The sequence below is a fragment of the Scyliorhinus canicula genome, chromosome 14 (assembly GCF_902713615.1).
Source record: "Scyliorhinus canicula chromosome 14, sScyCan1.1, whole genome shotgun sequence".
NCBI classification, from domain to species: Eukaryota; Metazoa; Chordata; class Chondrichthyes; order Carcharhiniformes; family Scyliorhinidae; genus Scyliorhinus; species Scyliorhinus canicula.
Window position 1 is genome coordinate 97,250,868 of NC_052159.1, and position 23,593 is coordinate 97,274,460.

General features: G+C 49.6%; 1 protein-coding gene across 1 annotated transcript in view; it reads right to left on the reverse strand.

Moving 5' to 3' along the window:
* Positions 1-23,593, reverse strand: part of LOC119977507 (progesterone receptor-like) — a 411,675-nt gene that overhangs the window by 14,133 nt on the left and 373,949 nt on the right. Inside the window, exon 7 of the mRNA XM_038818543.1 lies at positions 16,817-16,947. Within this exon, the coding sequence (XP_038674471.1) occupies positions 16,817-16,947 (131 nt within the window). The remainder of the gene's footprint in view (positions 1-16,816; positions 16,948-23,593) is intronic.

The window sequence follows — 23,593 nt, forward strand, 5'->3', positions numbered from 1 at the left end:
CACCCAGGAAGTCACGCCCGATTTGACACTTGGATAGTTTCCTGTTAAATCGCGCCCACTATACTGTCCAAGTCAGCATGACCATGGCATAATCCCGGTCGGGATTCCTCAAGCCCGCGCTGGGTCGGAGAATCGCCGGTCACGCAGGAAATTCCTGCTACGCTGCTCTGACGCCGGGACGCGATTCTCTGCCGACTGGAGAATCGGCGGCAGTCGCGCCCATGCGGTCGATGCAGAGCCAGTCAGGGGCCCGCCGAGGTCCCACCGAGTTCTGCCGGCGTGGTTCCAACCTGGTACCATCCGGCGGGAGCTCGGACCCGCGGCTGCAGTGACCGTCGTGGGGGGGGGGGGGGGGGGGGGGGGGCGGGGGGATCAGACTCCGGGGGGGAGGCCTGCACGATAGCCAGGCCCGCGATCAGGGGCTACCTATCGGCGGGCACGCGCAATCTGGAGGGGGCTTACCTCCTTCCGCGCGGTCCCACTGTGTGGCTCCACAATGTTGCGCGGCGTGGAAACGGCCACCACGCGCATGCGCGGACCTCTGCCGGCAATGCAGGGCCGCGTACCAGCGCTGGAGCAGCGCTCAGCACTCCGGTGTCATGCTGGTCCCCTGAATTGCTGGGCTAAGAGGCCCGTTGACGCCAGCATGAAACACTCCGGTGTTTACGCCGGCGTCAACATTTGGCCGGGATTTTGAAGAATCCTCGCCCATATCTCCCAGATATCTGGATCCAAAATCTGTTCTACCCTGAATATATATTGGTATCTTGTTTCCTTAGCAGATTGCTACCTCACATCCCACAGATCAGGCCAGGATTAGCTGGATACATCTTTCTGTTTCTTTGTCAGGTTGGGTCAGTTTAGCTCAGTTGGCTGGACAGTAGGTTTATGATGCAGAGCGGGCCCAATACCAGTTCAATCCCCGTAATGGCTGAGGATATTCATGAAGGCCCATTGCCTGAGGTGTGTTGATCCTCAGGTTAAATCACCACCAGTCAGCTCTCCCCTCAAAGGGGAAAGCAGCCTATGGTCATATTGAACGATGGCAACTTTACTTCTTTGTAAGGATATACATAAAATCAGTTGCAATATTGAATATTTCTGCTAGCAGTTAACTTTTCATTTGGCCAAAGTTCCTCTTCAATTACAATAGCAGATTTTATTAGCTATATAGTGTCCTTGATTTTCTTTTTCAGATTTACTACATCTAAGTAACATACAACATGCTTCAAGACAGTACAAACAAAAAGAAAACATAACGGGCGGGATTCTCCGTTTCTGAGACTACGTGTTGACGGCGATGCAGTAGTGAAAGCATTCCGATAACCTCAGAATGAGTGGCAGCCTCCAGCGCCATCTGCTGTGCAGTATGTCACAGCTGAGGCTGTGTTGCCAGGTTTATCTTTCTGAGGTAGCTGCAGTGCAATTCACAGGCTCCTCAGCTGTGCTGTGACATACTGCTGGGCAAGAGGATACAAGAGTTAGCTCAAATATTATCATCAGAAAAATCCTCTCATGGGGGCCTGTGCACAGAGCAGCAAGGTGAATGCTGGATCTCTCCCAGTTTCACTGTTATCCCCTCTATGGAGTGACAACCAGCTGCTGTTCTTATTCTCTGTCCCTGTACCAAAGGACCACTTAGATCAGGCATTAGACTAATTAGACAGCCGCAAGACAAAGGAAGATCAGGTGAATACCTAACAGGAGACCAATTCTCCTCATTAGATTTTCCTTCCTGGTCTCCATCTAGGCAGAAAATATGAAACATTACCACATTATGTGAGCAGGGAAGGAGCCAGGCAATTCACTGACATCATCATCCACAACATGGGCACAATGAGTAACATCTAAATGTTGGACCTCTCTGAGCCACACAAGTGCAGTTAAACACACCTGCACTATAGACAAGCCAGCCAGGATTGGACCACTGACAGTGAAGAAACAGTGATATATATGTTGGCAAGCAACTTTTCCTCTGCTTCCTTGAAACCATTTAAAACGTGTGTTGCAATTTTTACTGCACAGAAGAGCCATGGAAGCTCATAGTCATTCATTAAAGTCATCTTCCAACAGCTAATCGAGCTCTCTTACTAAATCTAAGTGAGACTGGAGTCTCCTTAAGCACTGCTTTTCTGCACAGCCTTCATCTGTACACCCTTTTCAGTTGATCAGTGCCACTTCTGCTGGAGTTAGCTGACAGCCCTGCATCTAGCAATGATTCCTGGATAAGGGTATATAAATCTTGCATCTCAAGCTATTATCGTCCCAGCCACCAAAAACAGCTCAAAAACAATTGGTACAATTGCTCCACTTCCAAATTAACAACATTTTAATCTCAGTTGGAAGGTATCTGACACTTGCTAACACATGCCACACAATGACAAATCACTCTTTGCCTCATATTCCTTTTTATGCAGACAACTTGACCACAATCATTGACCAGAGTTTGGTCACAAAATGATGCCACAAGATATCGTGATATAAACATAGCTTGATATTAATAATTGCTCCTTATCAGTTGCTACAATTCTGCCCTCTCACAATAATATGGCAGGAAGATGGGAATAAGAACCCACTATCACGGGTCTCTTCCTTTTTCTAGGTTCACTGTGTCTCTTCTGCAGGGTCTCTGGGGTGTTAAAGCCAGCAAAAGCATTACCTAGCAGTCTTATTGATAACAATTTCACATTGATAGACCACTTTCAATGAACAGTGAATATTGGTTCTTTTCAATGAGATTCCTTCTTCCGCAAATGTATGCTTAAAATTCTAATATGATTAAAATAAAATTATATCGACCCTTTAAGCCCACTGACTTAAGTTTTGGTTCTCAACCCAACATCTAAAACATCAATTTAGTGAAACAAACTCAGGAACAATATGAAAAAAATTGCAACACACGTTTTAAATGGTTTCAAGGAAGCAGAGGAAAAGCTGCTTGCCAACATATATATCACTGTTTCTTCACTGTCAGTGGTCCAAATCCTGGCTGGCTTGTTTATAGTGCAGGTGTGTTTAACTTGTACTTGTGTGGCTCACAGTGCTGGATCAAAGCACAATCGCTGTGAAAATTGCTGCCATGAAATGTGTGCAGCTTGAAAGATAATGTTCCCTGGTTCCCTTTGTTAATAGGATAAAATCCCAATGGAAAACCGGAGTGCTTCATATCTTTCACAGTAGTAAGCAATAATCTTTGTCTTTTTGGAACATCCAGGTACAAAATTGAGGTAAAAGGAAATGGTTGCCTCTTCTTCCAGCTCTCTTCCCTTTTATGTTGGTTGGGATTCCCAGAGCTGCAACCAAGGGAACTCAAGACATAACTGATATTACCTAGAGGGTAATGTTAATCTGACATTTCTAATGGCACAATTATATAACAATGATTCATCAGGAAACAGCTACATCAAGCAACAGAACAAATAAAGCCAGTATCAGGAATACATTTTATTCATCGGCTGATTCGGAGGTGCGGGGGGAGAGGGGGTGCTCTGCTACAGTACAGTTCCAGTGGGGGAATACTAACATTAGAATGCAGAGTCTATATTTTTAAAATGTATCTTATTACAAACAAGTATCAACACAGGTTACAGTGAACTAACACCCCGGGAACATGCTTCCCAACAATTGACTATACAGTCTGTACTGACTTTTCCCCTTTTTCATCCCCCCCACGACAAAAAACCCCTCAAACATGGAGACAAACATCCCCCACCTTTCATCAAGCTCCCCTGAAGAGCCCCTTAACTCATAATTTATCTTTTCTAATCACGGGAAGTCGTACAGGTCACCCCTGATTTTGGTGAGGAAGGTGTCTGAAACCCGAAGTGCGCAGACCTGACAAGAGTAGGTCTGAATCTTGTGGATCTGTTTACTTTCACAGGAGATTAGTTGAATGAGTTTCAATGTATTGAATGCTTTTTTCTTTCAATAGTAATGTCATCGATAGACACAACTTTGTCACACTCCCGAGATTTGGGCAGGATGGATACTGGATGAGTTGGCGTGGAGGCGTAAAGGGAGCATGGGTTGGCACTAAAGTTAGCATAGGGACGAGAAAAGGCCATGGGACTTTGTAATTTCCATACAGGGTATGAGGGGCACAGGGTGGCATGGAGGTCCGAGGGGGTTATGGGGTTGGTGGAGGGCTTAGGTTGGTATGTGTGAAGGATTGTGGGTGATAGGTTGGGGCATGAGATGGCATTGATGGAGCATGGTGTGTGTGTGTGTGGGGAGTGGTAAGGGAGTGTGACCAGTGACAGCTGGATGTTTTATTTTTAAAATAACTTCAACAAAGTGCCGGCGTACCGAGGCAGGCCTTATGCCCAGCCCATCTACTAACCCGGCAGCCTCCGTCCTCGTCCTTGCCTGACTCCCAGAGAACCCTGCCATCCTGAATTTAAATCCCAACTTCTGAGGCACCTAGGTTGGGTTTGTAGAGATGGGAACTATGCAAGTTATGTGCTCACAATCCAAGAGTGAAAATTCAAGCCGTTGAATATTACAAAGTATTATGAGTGAAGCATTGACAAGTTACCATTTGTAAAGGTGAAAATTCTGCTCACTAATGGTCGAAGTGCACAGTGCATATTAGAATGCAAAATGACACACTTTCCTTGGGAATTATTCTGATTAATGTGTACCTATAGACTATTTTCATCACAATGACTTCCATACAGAACAGGGGCGAAATTCTCCGAAGACCTGCGTGACGCCCATTTCCGGCGGGGAAAAGCGGTGCGGATGACTCCGGCGTCCGGGCCTTCTTTTAAGCCGGTAATCTCCGTTGCCGAAAGGGCCAGCAGCGGACTGACGCGATACGCATCAGTTTCACCCGCTGCGGAAGTGGCGCGTTGAGAGAGAGGGGACCCGGCGTTGAGAGGCGAGGGGGGGACCCGGCGTTGAGAGGAGAGGGGGGGGACCCGGCATTGAGAGGAGAGGGGGGGGACCCGGCGTTGAGAGGAGAGGGGGGGGGGGACCCGGCGTTGAGAGGAGAGGGAGGGGGGGACCCGACATTGAGAGGAGGGGGGGGGGGGACCCGGCGTTGAGAGGGTGGGGGGTCACGGCGATGAGGGGGGGGTTGAGGGGGGGGTGCGGCGTTGAGGGGGGGGGGTTGCGGCGTTGAGGGGGGGTCGCGGCGTTGAGAGAGAGGGAGGGTACCGGCGTTGAGAGAGATGGGGGGGCGGCGTTGGAGGGGGGTAGGGGTGGTGGGGACGGGGGTAGGGGTGGTGGTGAGGGGGGTAGGGGTGGTGAGGGGGGTAGGGGCGTTGGAGGGGGGTGGGGTGGTGAGGGGGGTAGTGGCGTTGGAGGGGGTAGGGGTGGTTAGGGGGTAGGGGTGGTGAGGGGGTAGGGGCGTTGGAGGGAGGTAAGGGTGGTGAGGGGGTAGGGGCGTTGGAGGGGGGTAGCGGCGTTGGAGGGGGGGTGGGGTGGTGAGGGGGGGTTGCGGCATTGAGAAGGGGGGGGTTGCGGCGTTGAGGGGGGGTTGCGGCGTTGGAGGGGGGTAGGGGTGGTGGGGAGGGGGGTAGGGGTGGTGGGAAGGGGGGTAGGGGTGGTGGTGAGGGTGGTAGGGGTGGTGAGGGGGTAGGGGCGTTGGAGGGGGGTAGGGGTGGTGAGGGGGTATGGGTTGTTTGGAGGGGGGTAGGGGTGGTTGAGGGAGGTAGGGGTGGTGAGGGGGTGGGGCGTTGGAGGGGGGTAGCGGCATTGGAGGGGGTGGGGTGGTGAGGGGGGGTTGCGGCGTTGAGAGGGGGGTAGGGGTGGTGGGGGAGGGGGGTAGGGGTGTGGGGAGGGGGGTAGGGGTGGTGGTGAGGAGGGTAGGGGTTGGTGAGGGGGGTAGGGGCGTTGGAGGGGGTAGGGGTGGTGGGGGGTTTGGGGTAGGTGGGCAGCGGCATGCAGAGAGGGGGGGCGACGGGATGCCCGGGGCCAATGCACCGTCGCCCCCCCCCCCTCTGCACACCGCTACCCCCTACCCCAAACCCCCCCCACCACCCCCTACCCCCTCCAACGCCCTTACCCCCCTCACCACCCCTACCCCTTCACCACCCCTAACCCCTCACCACCCCTACCCCCCTCCCCACCACCTCTACCCCTCTCCCTACCACCCCTACCCCCTCCCCCACCAACCCCTACCCACCTCCCCACCACCCCTACCCACCACCCCTACCCCCCTCCCGACCACCCCATCCCCCTCCAACGCCGCAACCCCCCCTCAACGCCGCAACCCCCCTTCTCAATGCCGCAACCCCCCCTCTCATCACCGCAACCCCCCCTCATCGCCGCAACCCCCCTCAACGCCGCAAACCCCCCTCAACGCCGCAACCCCCCCTCACCACCCCACCCCCTTCCAACGCCGCTACCCCCTCCAACGCCCCTACCCCCTCCAACGCCCCTACCTCCCTCCAACGCCCATACCCCCCTCACCACCCCTACCCCCCTAACCACCCCTACCCCCTCCAACGCCCCTACCCCCTCACCACCCCTAACCCCCTCCAATGCCCCTACCCCCTCACCACCCCTACCCCCCTCACCACCACCCCTACCCCCCTCCCTACCACCCCTACCCCCCTCCAACGCCACCCCCCCATCTCTCTCAACGCCGGTACCCCACCCTCTCTCTCAACGCCGTAACCCCCCCTCTCATCGCCGCAACCCCCCCCCTCAACGCCGCAAACACCGGGACACTCTCTCTCCCCCCCTCTCCCCCCCCCCCAAACGCCGGGACACTCTCTCTCTCCCCCCCCCCAAACGCCGGGACACTCTCTCTCTCCCCCCCAAACGCCCCCCCACACAAACGCCGGGACTCTCTCCTCCTCCCACCCCCCCCCCCCCCCGCACTCGCCCTAGGTCACTGAACGGCGTTAACCATCATCGATGATGGTTGACGCCGTTATAAAGCTACTGCGTTTTTCGCCGACGTGACCCATGGCCACGTCGGCGGGACTTCGGCCCATCCGGCCCAGAGATTTGTTGAAAGTAAAAAATCAATGACATCCCGTCGGCGCCAGCTGTTCTCAGAGGCTGCCGGCGGGATTTGCACAACGCCGGCTTTTGGCCGCTCGGAGAATTAAAAACCCGGCGGGAGCGGGAATAACGCCGATTCTCCGACCCTGCGTGGGGTCGGAGAATTTCACCCCAGGTGTGACAATGTTTAATGTTTTCATGTGTTCACAAAATAAAAATGGTGGGGGAACAGTCAATTCTGGAGATAAATGAAAGATAAGACAATTAGGTAGGCAGAGATATTCTGATCAGTAGCCAATTCAAAACAAAAATGCAGAAAACAGGAAATTGGAAACCTGCTAGAATACTGCAACTCTAACAATTTTGGCAGTTCTTTCAGGTTATAGTAAATATTCCCGTGTGAGCTTCATTGCCCTGTGTAGACGTCTGTATATTATATTGAAATTAGTCTTTGAATGATTGCTCAAGGCATAGAATTATACAGAATGTAAAGCACAGAAACAGATCATCTAGCCCGAAAGGCCCATATCAGTGTGTCCATACCTGCCCACAGCCTGGAAAATAGGTGGGAACTCTGTATCACTTTTCTCCGGGAGGCCCAATGGTATTTCAAGGCACTTGCTTGGACAGCGTCGGGTCTCCCGTCAAATTAAATCTTGAGCAGGATAGAAGTCCCGCTTCTGAGAGCTGCTGGCCAGTCAGAGACTGGCAGCTCTCCAGTGCCATCAGGATCAGTGGTCATGCCCAGCATTGCATGTGGGCCTTTGTTGTTCAATACCCGGAGAGAGGTAAATCTGCGTGTCATAGTGTTGCATGGAGAGGGGGGAGTGCCATCAAATGTAAGGACAGAGGATGGCATTGCATGCCATCCTCTCCCAGGACTAGGTCCCTCCATCAGGCACAGTATGGCTGGGTCACTGTCTGTGTGGAGTCTGCACGTCCTCCCCCTGTGTGCGTGGGTTTCCTCCGGGTGCTCCGGTTTCCTCCCACAGTCCAAAGATGTGCGGGTTAGGTGGATTGGCCATGCTAAATTGCCCGTAGTGTCCTAATAAAAGTAAGGTTAAGGGGGGGTTGTTGGGTTACGGGTATAGGGTGGATACGTGGGTTTGAGTAGGGTGATCATGGCTCGGCACAACATTGAGGGCCGAAGGGCCTGTTCTGTGCTGTACTGTTCTATGTTCTATGTTCTATATGTGACAACAAAGGACTGTTCCCTTCCCATTGTTGGATGAATACCAGAGTAGCAGATTAAGATCCTTAAGTGGCCCTCATATGGTTACTTAAAGGCCTCAATTAGCCTGGACGGGAAGGCTGTCCTCCACCCTCATTTCCCAGAGCTTGGCAGTGTTTCCATCTCGCACTATCCTGCCCGATCAAACTGCACCCCCCTGCCTCCAAACTCGCCTCTGGCCTTGGACGGGGGGTGGGGTGATGAAGCGGGAAAAAAAGCTGGGCGAGATTCTCCGCACTCCCGACGGTGCGGAGAATAGCGTGGCTCGTAAAATTTTATGGCCACGCTGTTCCGACGCCCTCCCGCTATTCTCCCCCCCCCCCACGCCCAACTCCCGACACGAATCGCTGCCGCCGTTTTTTTACGGCCGGCAGCGATTCACAGCTGATAGATGGGCCGAGTTCCCAGCCCTTTACGGCTGTTTTTACGAACGGCAAACACACCTGGTCTGGCCGTTCGTAAAAACGGCCGTAAACACTCGCATTTTATAACCATGGCACCGATTGGCACGGCAGTACCACGGCCGTGCCAAGGGTGCCATGGGCCCGCGATCGGTGCCCACCGATCGCGGGCAGCGGGCCCGATGCCCGCGCACTATTTCTCCTTCCGCCACCCTGCAGTATCCATTCGCGGGGCGGCTGAGGGGCAACCCGGCCCGCGCATGCGGGGTTCCGCGCAAATGCGCGATGACGTCATCCGCGCATGCGCGAGTTGGAGTCTTCCAATCCGCGCATGCGCGGCTGACGTCATATGACGCGTCAGCCGGCGCTAACTCCGGCAAGCGGGCTTAACGAAATTTGTTAAGCCCGTGATGCCGGAGCTTACGGCGTCGGGCTGCTAGCCCCGACCGGGGACCAGAATCGGCTCCCGGTCGGGAAGGGGGGGGCTGGCGTCAAACCCGCCCGGGTTTGACGCCAGCCTTACGATTTCTCCCCATATGGGAGAATCTCGCCCGCTGTTTTTCAGTCTACTTGTGCGTGTTCTCAGGCATTTACCTCCTGTCTGATGGAAGAAGTTGGAAGAGTGAGTAAGCTGAGTGGAAGGTGTCTTTAATTATGCTGCCCACTTTCCCCAGGCAGCGGAAGGTGTAGATGGAGTCAATGGGTGGGAGGCAGGTTCGTGTTTCATTACCACTGTATGGAACTTTGTGATTACCCACTTACAGTAGCTATTAGATGGTGACCATTCTCGTAATAAAGTGAAGGTGATCCCACATGTACCACTAAATCCTTTAAAAGGTCTGTTAATGTGGCAAGTTTAAAAGTCTGTGGGATAAAGGTAAAAGTTAAGCCTTTAAAGTGGTGGATACCTTTGAAGTGGTTTGCACACAGTCAATTTCACGGATATTTGTATGTGAGACAATGTGTGATGCTTAAAGTGTGAATGACACATGGGCCTCAATACTTAAACAGAGATGGAGAGGATGTGCAGCAGGTCAAAGTGGCTGGAGAAGACATTGGGGAGTCGGAGGTCCTGCAGGATTCAAAGGCAAGACCTAATGATAAATGGAGTCTTCTGCTTCCTGCGTGCCAACTTGCCAGCTGGCAGACAGGCTGGTGAGAAATCCCTGGAGGTCTCCCAAGGGGACTGGACTGGGGAAGGTCAGAGATATGAACATGTTGGTGAAGAGAGAGAAAATCCTGAAGGGGCAAAGCTGGGTTGGATCTTATGGGGCAATGTTTCGGAGGATGTGAAATCAGTGTTCGCACGATGGATTAATTAATGGTGGAGTCATAAGATGCAGGACTGCTTTAATAACTTCACTGTAAACCTTTAATTTGCAAAGATTTCTAACATTTGCAATTTTGTTTCACATTTACTCTGAAAGTTACGGTGCTATTTCAATAGACCAAATGCCAGGTTAGATAGTAAACATGATTATACCTTTCAGAAAACAAACCCAAAACCTTCCTCATTCAGATGCTGCCCACGAGCTACTCAATCCTCCTTAACTGCAGGATATATTCCACATCCAGCCATTCCAATGCCAAATGCCTATCAGATTTATGAAAACTAAGATTGAACATGAGAAAAAAGCACATCTGCTCGCACTGGTCTCACACTTCTGATTTGTCGTCAGATCCCCGGTGATTTTGTGGTACTGATAAAAATATCAATCAATATATCTTTCCTGATTTAAAATTGAGTTTTATGAAAGTAACTCTTTACTTCTTCTCCTGACTTCTACTTGCTCAGTAACAGAACAAAACTCCATGCTGTTAGAACCTCAGATTGAGCGTGCGGACGATTAGTACGTTTTCAAACCTTTCATGATCAAACACTCTTCTATTCAAGTTCCATTGGGAAAAGTGATGGGGTTATTTCCTCAAGGGGGTCTGTACAAATGCTCTCCTAGCTGGCCTGCCCTGTGTCGACTGCATGAATTACTACTCATGCAGAATGGGGCCAATCCAGCTTACCCTGCTCCATCAAACTCCATTGACACTCAGGTGCTTCTTTGAGTCAACTTCCAAACCATTACTTTCGTCTTTATTTGCTCTATGGATTTACCCCCCATTTTCAGGGATCCGTTCAACTTTATTTCCATTAACACCTTTCACTTGTCTACGAATGATCCACCCCACTTTAGTCATCCCCTCGGGAATACTCTTCCAACATCTCTTTACCTTGCCTTTAAAACCACAACTGAGATATTTCATTGCAACTGCCTTCTTTGGGTCTTCTCCTTAATCTGTTTTGCCTGGTTTCTTTTTCACCAAATGTCCACTTTCATTTGTGCAATTTAAAATATGTTTCTGAAGTGGAAGTATAATTTGATACAAGTTACAATTGTTATTTTAGGGTGCATTATTCAGCAAGTTCAATCAGTTCAACTACGTTTTCCCCATATAATGACAGATGTTTAACATCGTTGTTGCACTGCGTCGGTGACCTGCCACTGCCTCTCAATGTTGTCAATCAAAGTACTTAGCTGATGTGAGCAATGAGTCAGCCAGTAAGCAGGTTCTTATAGTTCAGCATTCTAGTGGAGTGGCACCTGGGACACAGAATTGGAGGGTGGATACTTGATATCTTGGTGACCAATACTAAATTCCTTAGGCTTGGCTGGAGCCAGCCAAATTGAGAGACGGGTGAGCAATTCAAACCCGGCTGTGGTCGGAGAATAGAGTGGAGCTGGAAAAGATTGGCAAGGGCATGGGAGTGTGGTCAAGGAACCAAAAGCAGCGGGAGACTGGGGTCGGGACAGTTTGGAGGTCTGAGGCAGAACAGAGGTCAGGATCAGGAGAGATTGGAAGGGTTGGATGGAGAGGGGAAGAGAGATTGGGGACTCACTGGAGATCAGTAGTCAGGTGCTGAGATCACAAAAGTAGTGGGGAAATCAGGAGGTTACCTGATCACCATGTATTGGTGAAGCATGTACCTGGAATCCAGCAGGTAAGTGGAAAGGGACTCCTCACTTTCCCTTAAAACATCTGGCCAGAGTTAAATTTAAAATGATTGTTAAGTAACATTCCAGCATTGGACTGAGGAGAGTCAGGGGGCAAAGATGAGTGTAGTGTCCATCACTAAGGAGAAAGTGGGGAAGTGGGGATCACTAGGGAAGCTGAAAGATCTGAAGGTGAATAAATCACCCAAACCGGATGGACTGTGCACAAGATTCTGAAGGAGATAGCTGAGGAGATTGTGGAGACATTGGTAGTGATCTTTCAAGACTCACTGGAGGCAGGGAGGTCCCAGAGGACTGGAAAATGGATAACGTAACGCCCCTGTTTAAGAAGGGAGGGAGGGAGATGGGAATTGATAGTTCGTTAGCCAGACTTCAGCTGTTGGTAAGATTTTACAGTCCATTATTAAGGATAAGATTGTGGAGTACTTGAAAGTAATAATAATAATAATAATCGCTTATTGTCACAAGTAAGCTTCAATTAAGTTACTGTGAAAAGCCCCCAGTCGCCACGTTCCGACGCCTGTTTGGGGAGGCCGGTACGGGAAGTAAAATAGGGTGGAGTCAGCACAGCTTCGTCAAGAGGAGGTCATGCCTGACAAACCTTTTAGAATTCTTTAAGGAGGTAACAAAGAAGTTAGACAAAGGAGAGCCAGTGGGCGTGATCTCTTTAGGTTTGCAGAAGGCCTTTGTCAAGGTGCCATACAGGAGGCTGCTAAATAAGATACGAGCCCATGATGTTAGGGGCAAGGTACTGCCATGAATAGAAATTGGCTGACTGGCAGGACGCACAGAGTGGGGATAAAGGGGTTGTTTTCAGGATGGCAGCTGGTGACTAGTACTGTTCTGCAGGGATCAGTGTTGTGACCACGACTATTCACGATATACATTAAGTAGGAACTGAGGGCATTTTTGCTAAGTTTGCAGATGATATAAAGATATGTAGAGGGATGGATAATGTTGAGAAAACAGGGGAGCTGTAGAATGAATTGGGCAGGCTAGGAGAGTGGACAAAGAAGTGGCAGATGGAGTACAATGTGGAAAAGTGTGAGGTTATGCACTTTAGTAGGAAGAATAGAGGCATAGACTATTTCCTAAATGAGAAAGCCTTTGGAAATCTGAAGCATAAAAGGACTTAGAAGTCCTAGTTCAGGATTCTCTTAAGGTTAACATGCAGCTTCAGTTGGTAGTTAGGAAGGCAAATGCAATTTTAACATTCATGTCAAGAGGGCTAGAATCTAAGAGCAGGTATATAGGGCGCGATTCTCCGCAAATGCGGAGAGCCGTAAAGGCTGCCGTGAAACCGGCCGTGTTTCACGGCAGCCTCCGCGCCCCCTCCCGGGACCCGATTCACCCCCCCCCGGTTGGGGCTAGCATCGCGGCCCCGGGAAGAACGGCAGAGCGGGCTTAGCGAACGTTCGCTAAGCCCGGCCGCCAAGACTCACGGCGGCTGACGCGCACGATGACGTCAGCCGCGCATGCGCGGGTTGGACGGCTCCAACCCGCGCATGCGCGGATGACGTCATCGCGCATATGCGTCAAACCCGCGCATGCGCGGTCCGTCATGCCCCTCAGCTGCCCCGCGGACTGATCCTGCGGGGCGGCGGAGGGACAAAGAGTGCGCGGGAATCGGACCCGCTGCCCGCGATCGGTGCCCACCGATCGCGGGCCCATGCCACCCATGGCACTGCCATGGTGCGGCCGTGCCAATCGGTGGCATGGTTGTGCAGAACGGCACTTTGCGGCCGTTTTCACGAACTGTGATAGCAGGTGTGTTTAAATTCGTGAAAATGGCCGTAAAGGCCTGGGAAATCGGCCCATCGGATAGGGAAGAATCGCTGCTCGCCGTAAAAAAACGGCGAGCAGCGATTCGTGTCGTGGGGCGGCCGTGGGGGGGGGGGGGGAGAATAGCAGGAGGTCGGGAAAAATGTCGGGAAGGCCCTCCCGCTATTCTCCAACCCGTCGTGGGGGGCGGAGAATCGCGCCCATAGTGCTGAGGCTGTGTAAGGCTTTGGTCAGACCCCATTTGGAATATTGTGAGCAGCTTTAAAAACATAGAACATACAGTGCAGAGGAGGCCATTCGACACATCGAGTCTGCACCGACCCACTTAAACCCTCACCCACCCTATCCCGGTCACCCACTAACCCCTCCTAACCTTTTTTTGCTCACTAACTAAGGGCAATTTATCATGGCCAATCCACCTAATCTGCACATCTTTGGACTGTGGGAGGAAACCGGAGCACCCGGAGGAAATCCATGCAGTCACGGGGAGAACGTGCAGACTCCACACAGACAGTGACCCAGCAGGGAATCGAACCTGGGACCCTGGCGCTGTAAAGCCACAGTGCTAATCACTTGTGCTACTGTGCTGCCCTTTGGTCCCCGTATATAAGGAAGGATGTGCTGGCCTTGGAGGGGCTCCAGAGGATGGTCGCAAGAATAGTCTTGGGAATGAAGGGTTTGTCATTTGAGGAGCATTTGAGGACTATGGGTCTGTACATGATGGAGTTTAGAAGGATGAGGGAGTATGTCGTTGAAACTTACAGAATACTGAGAAGCCTAGATAGAGTAGAGAAGATGTTTCCATGAGTAGGAGAGACTAGAACTGGAGGGCTCAGCCTTGGACTGAAGGGATAATCCTTTAAAACTGAGTTGAGGAGGAATTTCTTCAACCAAAGGGTGGTGAATCTGTGGATCGCTTTGTCGCAAAAGGCTGTGGAGGCAAAGTCACGGTGTGTCTTTTGGCAGAAATAGATAGGTTCTTGATTAATAAGGGGATCGGGGTTACGGGAGGAAGCCACGAGAACGGGGATGAGAAACATATCAGATATGATCGAATGGCGGAGCAGGCTTGATGGGCTGAATGGCCTAATTCGGCTCCGATATCTTATGATCTTACATGAGACACACAAGTGAGTTGTTTGCCTGCTCCCTTACCTACCTCTATTAAAACTGGGCGTGATTCTCCGCTGCCCACGACGGGTGGGAGAATCGCGGGAGGCCCCCCGGACAAATTTCACGCCCCCCTGGCGCCCCCTGCGATTTTCACGGCGAACGGCGATTCTCCGACCCGGATGGGCCAAGTGGCCTGCCATTCGCGTCCGTATCACGACGGCGGCAAACACACTTGGTCGCTGTCGTCGTGAAACGGGTGAGATATGCCCGTTTGGGGCTTGTGGGGGGAGTACAGGGGAAAGAGCACTACGACTGTGCTCGGGAGGGACAGGCCCACGATTGGTGCCCACCGATCGTCGGGCCGGCGTCCAAATCGGACGCACTATTTCCCCAACGCCGCCCCGCAAGCCGCCATGCCTTGTGGGGCGGCTGAGGGGAAAGACGGCCACCGCGCATGCGTGGGTTCGTGCCATCAGCGTCATGACGTCAGCCGCGCATGCGCGTGTTGGAGCCAGCCAACCTGCGCATGCGCGGCTGACGTCATTAGGCGCGCCGGCCGTGTCATTCTTGGCGTGACACCCCCGTGGCCATGAGTTATGGAGCGCCGCTCCTAGCCCCGCCGGGAGGGGAGAATAGGGGGCGAGGAGCGGCCTCCGAGGCCATCGTGAAACTCAGCTGAGTTCACGACGGCCCTCCCGATTTTTCTCGGGAGCGGAGAATTCCACCCCATATTTTTTATGTTTTAAAATCCCACCATTTAAAAAATTCATTCATGGGATGCGGGCGTTATTGGCTCGGCCAATATTTATTGCCCATCACTAAATACCCTTGTGAAGGTGATGTGAGCTTCCTTTTTGAACCGCTGCAGTCTATGTGGTGTAGGTACACACTCTGCTATTAGGGAGGGAGTTCCAGGATTTTGACCCAGCGACAGTGAAGGAATGGTGATATTTCCAAGTCAGGATGGTGCGTGACTTCATCAGGAACTTCCAGGCGGTGGTGTTCCCATGTATCTGCTGCCCATATACTTCTAGATGGCAGCAGTCCTGGGAAGGTGTTGTCAAAGAAAGGTGAGTTCCTGCATCTTGTAGATGGTACACACTGCTACTAACATGTGTCGGTGGTGGAGGGAATGAATGTTTGTGGATGGGGTGGCAATCAAGCAGGCTGCTTTGTCCTGGGTGGTGTCAAGATTCTTTTTTTTCTTTTTTAAAATAAATTTAGAGTACCCAGTTATTTTTTTCCCCCCAATTAAGGTGCAATTTAGCGTGGCCAATCTACCTAACCTGCACATCTTTGGGTTGTGGGGGTGAAACCCATGCAGACATGGGGAGAATGTGCAAACCCCACATGGACAGTGACCCAGGGCCGGGATTCAAACTGGGGTCCTCAGTGCCGCAATCCCAGTGCTATCCACTGCACCACATGCCGCCTCTGGTGTCAAGATTCTTGAGTGTTGTTGGAGCTGCACTCATCCAGGCAAATGGAGAGTATTCCATCACACCCCTGACTTGTGCCTTGTTGATGGAGGACAGGCTCTGGAGGAGTCAGAAGGCGAGTTACTTGGCGCATGAATCCTAGCCTCTGACCTGCTCTTGTAGCCACAGTATTTATATGGTTAGTCCAGTTCAGCCTCTGGTCAATGGTAACTCCCAGGTTGTTGCCCCAAACGGCCCATTTTCAAGGTTAAAATCCCCCCCTCATCTTTGCTGCTTCTCAATTCGACCTGTAGATTGGATAGTTGTAATTGAGCAGTAGTTTGGTGCTGATTATTGATTGGGTCTGCCACTGATCTTAGTTGAGTAAGTTTGAAACCAGAAATGGCTGCTTCCCATGGAAATCAGACATAACCAGGAACATCTGATTTCTCCTTTAACAATTATTTTAAAATATTTTCCTTAAAGAGGCAATTAATCTCAACTGAGAACACATCTTTAGTAAGCCAAGCGTGCTATCAAACCAACTGCATGGTCAGCCAAAGAATAAACAGCTATTTTTTTGTAGTTGCTGTCGCTGTTAATCAGAGACACTGACCAGGATATAGATCAGTACAGCACAGTACAGGCCCTTCGACCCACGATGTTGTGTCGACCAGCGGTAGACAGTTCAGAATACTTCGAAATCTTAGAGTAATTGACAATGCTATCAGGATAAATTTCACAACCTAAACAGTCAAACAGGGCACTGTATCCGATAACTTCTAAGGATCTAACCAGAGAATAATTCACAAGGTAATGTGACGATCCATTCAAATATCGAATTCATAAAGTAATTTCAGCAAAGGAATGCTGGTTTGCTTCACTATGTCAAACTCTATTCTTACTTACTTGTGTTAAGGAGTATTAAGGTTTTCATGCATAAGAATTCTTCTTGGGTCACTTGAAGATGAATGAACTCTTGTGAGATTTGCCGCATTGCTATACACAGGTCGTACATTGCAGACTTCTGCATTCGTTGCCTGAAAAAGATAATCATCTAAGTAAACATCAGATAAAATGTACACAGCGTTCCCAACTCTAGTCATTGCCAGCATTAATTACTTAAAGGAAAAGTAAATCCAAACGAGTTGTTTGCTGCTCCACTCACAGCATTTTGAGGTAGATAGTGCTCCAGTTGAGATGGCAGCAAAACCCCTGTGCTTCACCTGTATGGTGTACAATTCGTGTGTAAAGAAGCTCTCATGTCATTCAGTGACATCAGCTCATTTCAATCATTTACATTTACTCCCTGTGCTCATTAGCTAGCATGCAGGAAATATGCTGCAGTAGTTGAGTCGGGTATCGAGCGAATCTAGTACTTTTGAATTTCCTTTGCTCAAATGAAAGTTGAGTTAAACATTTTCAAATTCCAAGACCACTTCAATATGGCAGCACAAAGAAAGAGTAGGTGGAATATTCTTTTTGAGGCATAAGCTATGAGAAGTAGCAAAGCAGGGTTATGTTTTTTAACGGAGGGGTTGGTATCATAATTTGCTCTTATTAGTCTTTCTCTCTCCTGTGCCTTATTCATTGCTGGAACTGACATTCTGCAGGAAAGCAGTTTAACGTTTGGAATTAGATTTTCTGCTTTAGTTTCACCAGTAAACTGGCACAACCTGAACAGGTGAGGGCAGGAAGATTGATTGTTGAGCTGTTTCACTGGATCTATGACAGGCAATGTTCTGAAGGATGAATCTGGTACTATGCAATATTCCCTTTAATTTATGTTTGTTGTGCATAATTTCAGTGTGGTCCCTTTAAGATTATCCACATAGCTGGACAGGCATACATTTTAAAGGGAATGTTGCTTGTGCAAAGTCTGTTTATTCCCTGTGAGGAACATTCTGGATTGTTGCAGGACCGTGCATCTTCACAAATTAGGCAGAACTGTGATGCTTGGAGAAAATCTACCCTACAGCCACCCCACAATATCTTGTCACGTAAGTCCTGTTTGAAAGGGTGTTTCACTATTGTCATTGTTCAACTCCTGAACCAGCTGATGTAGAATAACTTTCAGACTTTGATACAAAGCCTGCCCCAACAGCTCTCATCCCTTGTACGACATTGTGGTAAGTATCAATATAGGAGTTACCACTTTGGGGTGTTGTTATTACGGGAGATGGACTTGAAAGTATTGCTGAGGAGATGGCAAAGGAGTTTTGGCTGGAAGACCAACTCAAATCCTACTGCTTTCAGCTATTTATTTATTATCTTACTACAAATTCATTCTCATACCTAATGTGAAGTGCTAACATTGGTTCAATGGCAAGGTTATAGAGGGTATCCTTGTTTCCTAAGTGCCAGTTATCCATTCTTCCAAATATTGGTGCCATTCTAAATTGCTGTAAAATAAAGAGATTATGACTGTCACCTTGGCAACAGGCATTTTCACATATAGGTGTGTGCCGATTGAAATCTGCTCCGCCTTGATGGAATGAAGCCCCATTGGTGAGGGCGGATCAGGGTGTGAGTAGTGGAGGAGAAAGAAAATAGGAAATAATTATCCCACCTGTTGAAGATTAGCAAGATGATCGGTTGTATCGAAATGATGGCCCTTTGATTTCTAAACTCCCTTAGAATGCACCAATTAATAATGGAAGTATTGGATAAGAGCAAGAACAAAGAACAGTACAGCACAGGAACAGGCCCTTCGACCCTCCAAGCCTGCTTCGATCGCATATCCCATCTAGACCAACCGCCTGTATCCTTCTATACCTCGTCTGTTCATGTGTCTATCTGGATAAGTCTTAAAGGTCGCTATCTCAATCACCTCACTTGGCACTGCATTCCAGGCCACCACCACCCTCTGTGTAAAGAACTTCCCCCACACATCTCCACTGAACCTATCCCCCCTCCCCCTCACCTTGAACTTGTGCCCCCTTGTAATTGTCATTTCCGCCTTGGGAAAAAGCCTCCAACTGTTCACCCTATCTGTATCCCTAATAATTTTATAAACTTCTATCAGGTCGCCTCTCAGCCTTCGTCTTTCTAGGGCGAGCAATCCCAGTTTATTCAATCACTCCTCATAGCTAATACCCTCCAAACCAGGCAACATCCTGGTAAACCTTTTCTGTATTCTCTCCTAAGCCTCCACGTCCTTCTGGTAGTGTGGTGACCAGAATTGGACACAATATTCCAAATATGGTCGAACCAATGTTCTTTATAACTGTAACATAATTTGCGAACCTATATACTTGATGCCCCATCCGATGAAGGCAAACATGCCATATGCTTTCTTTGCCACCATTTCCACCTGTGCTGCCACTTTTAAGGATCTGTGGACCTGCACGCCAGGTCTCTCTGTGTCTCTATGCTCCTGATGGTTCTGCCATTCATTTTATAGCTTCCACCTGAATTGGATCTACCAAAATGCATCACCTCACATTTATCCCGGTTAAATTCCATCTGCCATTTTTCCACCCAATTTTGCAGCCTATCTATATCCTGTCGTATCATCTGACATCTTCATTACTATTCACAACTCCTGCAATCTTCGCATCATCCGTAAACTTCCTAATCAGACCAGCTATGTTTTCTTCCAAGTCATTTATATATATTACAAACAGCAGAGGTCCTATTACTGATCCCTGCGGATCTAGTTACGGACAACCATTCGGAAAACACTCTTCCACTGCTACCCTCTGTCTTCTAATGCCAAGCCAGTTCCGAATCCATCCAGCTAGTTCACCCCTGACTGCATGTGATTTAATCTTTTGCACCAGCCTGCCATGAGGGACCTTGTAAAATGCTTACTGAAGTCCATGTAGACAACATCCACAGCCCTTCTCTCAGCAATCATTTTTGTCTCCTCCTCAAAAAACTCAATTAAATTAGTGTGATATGACCTCCGGACAAAACCATGCTGTCTGTCACTAATAAGACCGTTCGCTTCTAAATGTGCATAGATCCTGGGCTGGATTCTCCGTCCCGCTGCAGCAGATTTCTGGTTCAGCACATCGGCAAGATGCTCCGTTTCGCCGGCTGGTCAATGGAGCTTCCCATTGTGGGGCAGCCCCACGCCGTCGGGATACCCCCGGGCTGCCGGCAAAATGGAGCATTCCAACAGCAGAGAATCCAGGCCCCTATCTCCGTGAATCTTTCCCGACAATTTCACTTTCACTGACTTCAAGCTCACTGGCCTATAATTACCCGAACCGAATGTCAGTTTAGTGGAAGTTCTCTGTCAGCAGACCGTTGGTTTAAGGCCGGCTGCAGGACTCAAGCACATGATATAAGCTGTTAAGTCCTGCAAAACTGATCAATCTGCCTGTTTCAGTGCAAGAAGAAAATGCCAATTATTCACAGTATCGGGGAATTTTTCTGACCAACATTTATTTCCTTTCATTGAAATGCATATTATTTAGCCTTTAATCTCACTGCTATTTGTGGGATCTTTCTGTGGATAAATGGGCTGCTGCCTACGGCAATGTAACATTGACTGCACTTCAAAAATAATTCATTATGTTGAGATGTATTCGGGACATTCTGAAGATATGATGTGGAGATGCCGCCGTTGGACTGGGGTGAGCACAGTAAGAAGAGCACCAAATGGAGAGTTAATTGAAAGCAGAAAAAAGCAGCATTGATATGGTGCTTAACCTATCCTCAGAATAAGAAGTCTTACAACACCAGGTTAAAGTCCAACAGGTTTGTTTCAAACACTAGCTTTCGGAGCACTACTCCTGGTCACCTGAGGAAGGAGCAGTGCTCCGAAAGCTAGTGTTTGAAACAAACCTATTGGACTTTAACCTGGTGTTGAAAGACTTCTTATTCTGAGGATAGGTTAAGCACCATATCAATGCTGCTTTTTTCTGCTTTCAATTAACTCTCCATTTGGTTCTGACCATTTAAAAATCATTTCACAAAATCATCCAACACTGAAAGTGGGCCATTCTAACCAACGTGCCTGCATTGCTGCTTTGAAAGAGTTGTCTGATGAGTTCTATTCCCTTGCTTTCCTCCATAGCCCTTCAAATGTTTGTTTGTCAAATATATATCCGATTCTTTTTTGAAAGTTACTTCTGGATCAGCTTTCACCATCCTCACATACAGCGCATTCCAAATCATATCAACTTGTCACGTAAAATAAATTCTCCTTTATCTCTGCTCCTCCTGACAGCTAATCCTGGAAGTGGCAGTGGAAATCAGAGAGGCAGCAAGATGGCCCTCGGACACATTTCCCACTCGCTTCCAGTCAGATATTCTCCAAAACAGGAAGTCTATCTCATTACACTCAAGTCAATCAAACTGCGATTTAAATAGAAACGTTATTGCGACTTGATATTAATCATAATTTAAGAAAATATATAATTCTCAGGATGGGTGCAATGCTGACAAGATTTGCACTAAATCCCCATGCCTAGCCAGCCTGACAACTTGGTGGCGGTCATTTATCTTTGATTGTTTTCCTCTGTTGGACTACCTTATAAACTACAAAAGGTTACTATTTCCAAACATGTACTGTGACTCTTGAAAGTAAATATATAATAGCCCAAATCTTCCCACAGTGAAATCTGGAGTTAAGTATGCGTTTTGTGTTGGGGTCCTGCAGAGGTCGTGATGTACATATGTGCGCTGTAATTGCCCGAGAAATTTAACTTTCCGATGGGCTGATTTGTGCTGCTTGGGACCCTCCCTGAATGTTTCCGCTCTGAGCTTAGGCCTGATAAGTGGGATGTACCTGGATACTTACTCGGGAAACATTATGCTCGTCAATATCTGGTCTAATTCAGAGATTACGCCATATAACTGAACACAGTACTACAACTGAACCGAACTCCCCAATCAGCTTCCTAACCCGAGTCTCTCTTCTGCCATTACAACACAAGCTGACAGCACCACCCCATCTGCCCCAACCAAGCCTCGAACATGGCCCGACCACACCCTTCAACCCAATCACTCCTTCCAACCTGACTGCCCACCTGATCAGACTGCTCAGCTGACTGCTCTCCGGCCAATCTGACCAACCCCCCTCACTCGACAACATCCCCCAACCCAACTACCTTACCCAACAAAATGGTCCACCCTATCTGACTGCTTCTTCACCTTACTCACCAATTCACCCACCCACTTATTTGCTCATCCACTTATTCACCCATCCACTCTCTTGGTTATCAGTTATACTGAAGGCTATATTAGCTGCCATATCCACATTGCTAAAGATCTCAAGCCCTTTAATGAATGAGTGTTGGTTTGTGAATAGATGAATGAATGAATGAGTGAGAGGGTAGGTAACTGATTCACCCCTCACCCACTCACCATTCACCTACAATCAAAGGAAGGAGAGGGCATGACCCCAATTTACCGGGCAGCACGGTAGCATAGCGGTTAGCACAGTTGCTTCACAGCTCCAGGGTCCCAGGTTTGATTCCCGGCTTGGGTCACTGTCTGTGCGGAGTCTGCATGTTCTCCCCATGTCTGCGTGGGTTTGCTCCAGGTGCTCCGGTTTGCTCCCACAGTCCAAAGATGTGCCTGTTGGGTGGATTGGCCATTCTAAATTGCCCTTGGTGTCCAAAAAGGTTAAGTGGGAGTTACTGGGTTACGGAGATAGGGTAGATACGTGGGCTTTAGTAGGGTGCTCTTTGTAAGGGCCGGTGCAGATTTTTTGGGCTGAATGTCCTCCTTCTGCACTGTAAATTCTATGAAAACTATTCACCATTCACGCAAGGATGGTATAATGGGATACAGTCAGAAAGGAGGAGCTCGATGAGTACTCAACATTGACTCTGAATACCACAAAAGGACAGGAAAAATTCAATTGATTACCAGCAGCTCTCCCTCAGCTACTGAGTCAGCATGTCACCATGTGAAACAAAAATTGGAAGAAACACAGAGGGTTGCAAGGACAGAGAATGTACTGTAGGCGGCGAACTTCAGTGTCCATCGCCAAAAATTGCTTGGAGCACCACTTTTGCCTCAGCTGACTGAGTCCTAATTTTCTGGCGCTGATTCTCGGGCGCCGCAGGATTCCACCACACCGATTGACCCGGCGATTCTCCGGGCCCCGATGGGTTGAGTGGGCGACGAGTTTGGCTGAGTCCCGCCGGCGTGGGTTACTCAGCTCCCACACGGCGGGACCTGGAAGGTGAGTGTGCGGAGGCTGTCCTGGAGGGGGGACAGGGGGAATCTGACCCCGGGGGAGGGGGGGGGGGGGGGGGGTACGGTGGCCTGGCCCGTGATCAGGGCATCCCGATCGGCGGGCGGGCTGGTTCCATGGGGGCCTACTTTACTCCGCGTTGTGCCCCTGTCGGGCTCCGCCATATTGCCGGGGGCTGGCGCGGAGAAGGGAACCCCCACACATGCGCAGAAGTAAGCCGACCGTTCTGCACATCAGTGGAATCACGTCGGCCATTCCGCGAATGCGTGAACTCCTGCGGGCTGTTCCATGCCGGCTGGAGCTGCGGAGACCACTCCGGCGTCAACCTAGCCCCCTAGGATGGTGAGAATTCCTCACTTTCAGGGGCCGTTGATGCCGGAGTCATTGGCACCGGTTTTCACGCCGGCGTGGGGACATAGCCCCATTATCAGAGAATCCCGCCCAAGTTATCCCACAAGAATGCATCAGATGAAAGCTCTGCAGTGCTGCCACATCGAGTCGTGAACAGTGGTGGACAGTTAAATAATACA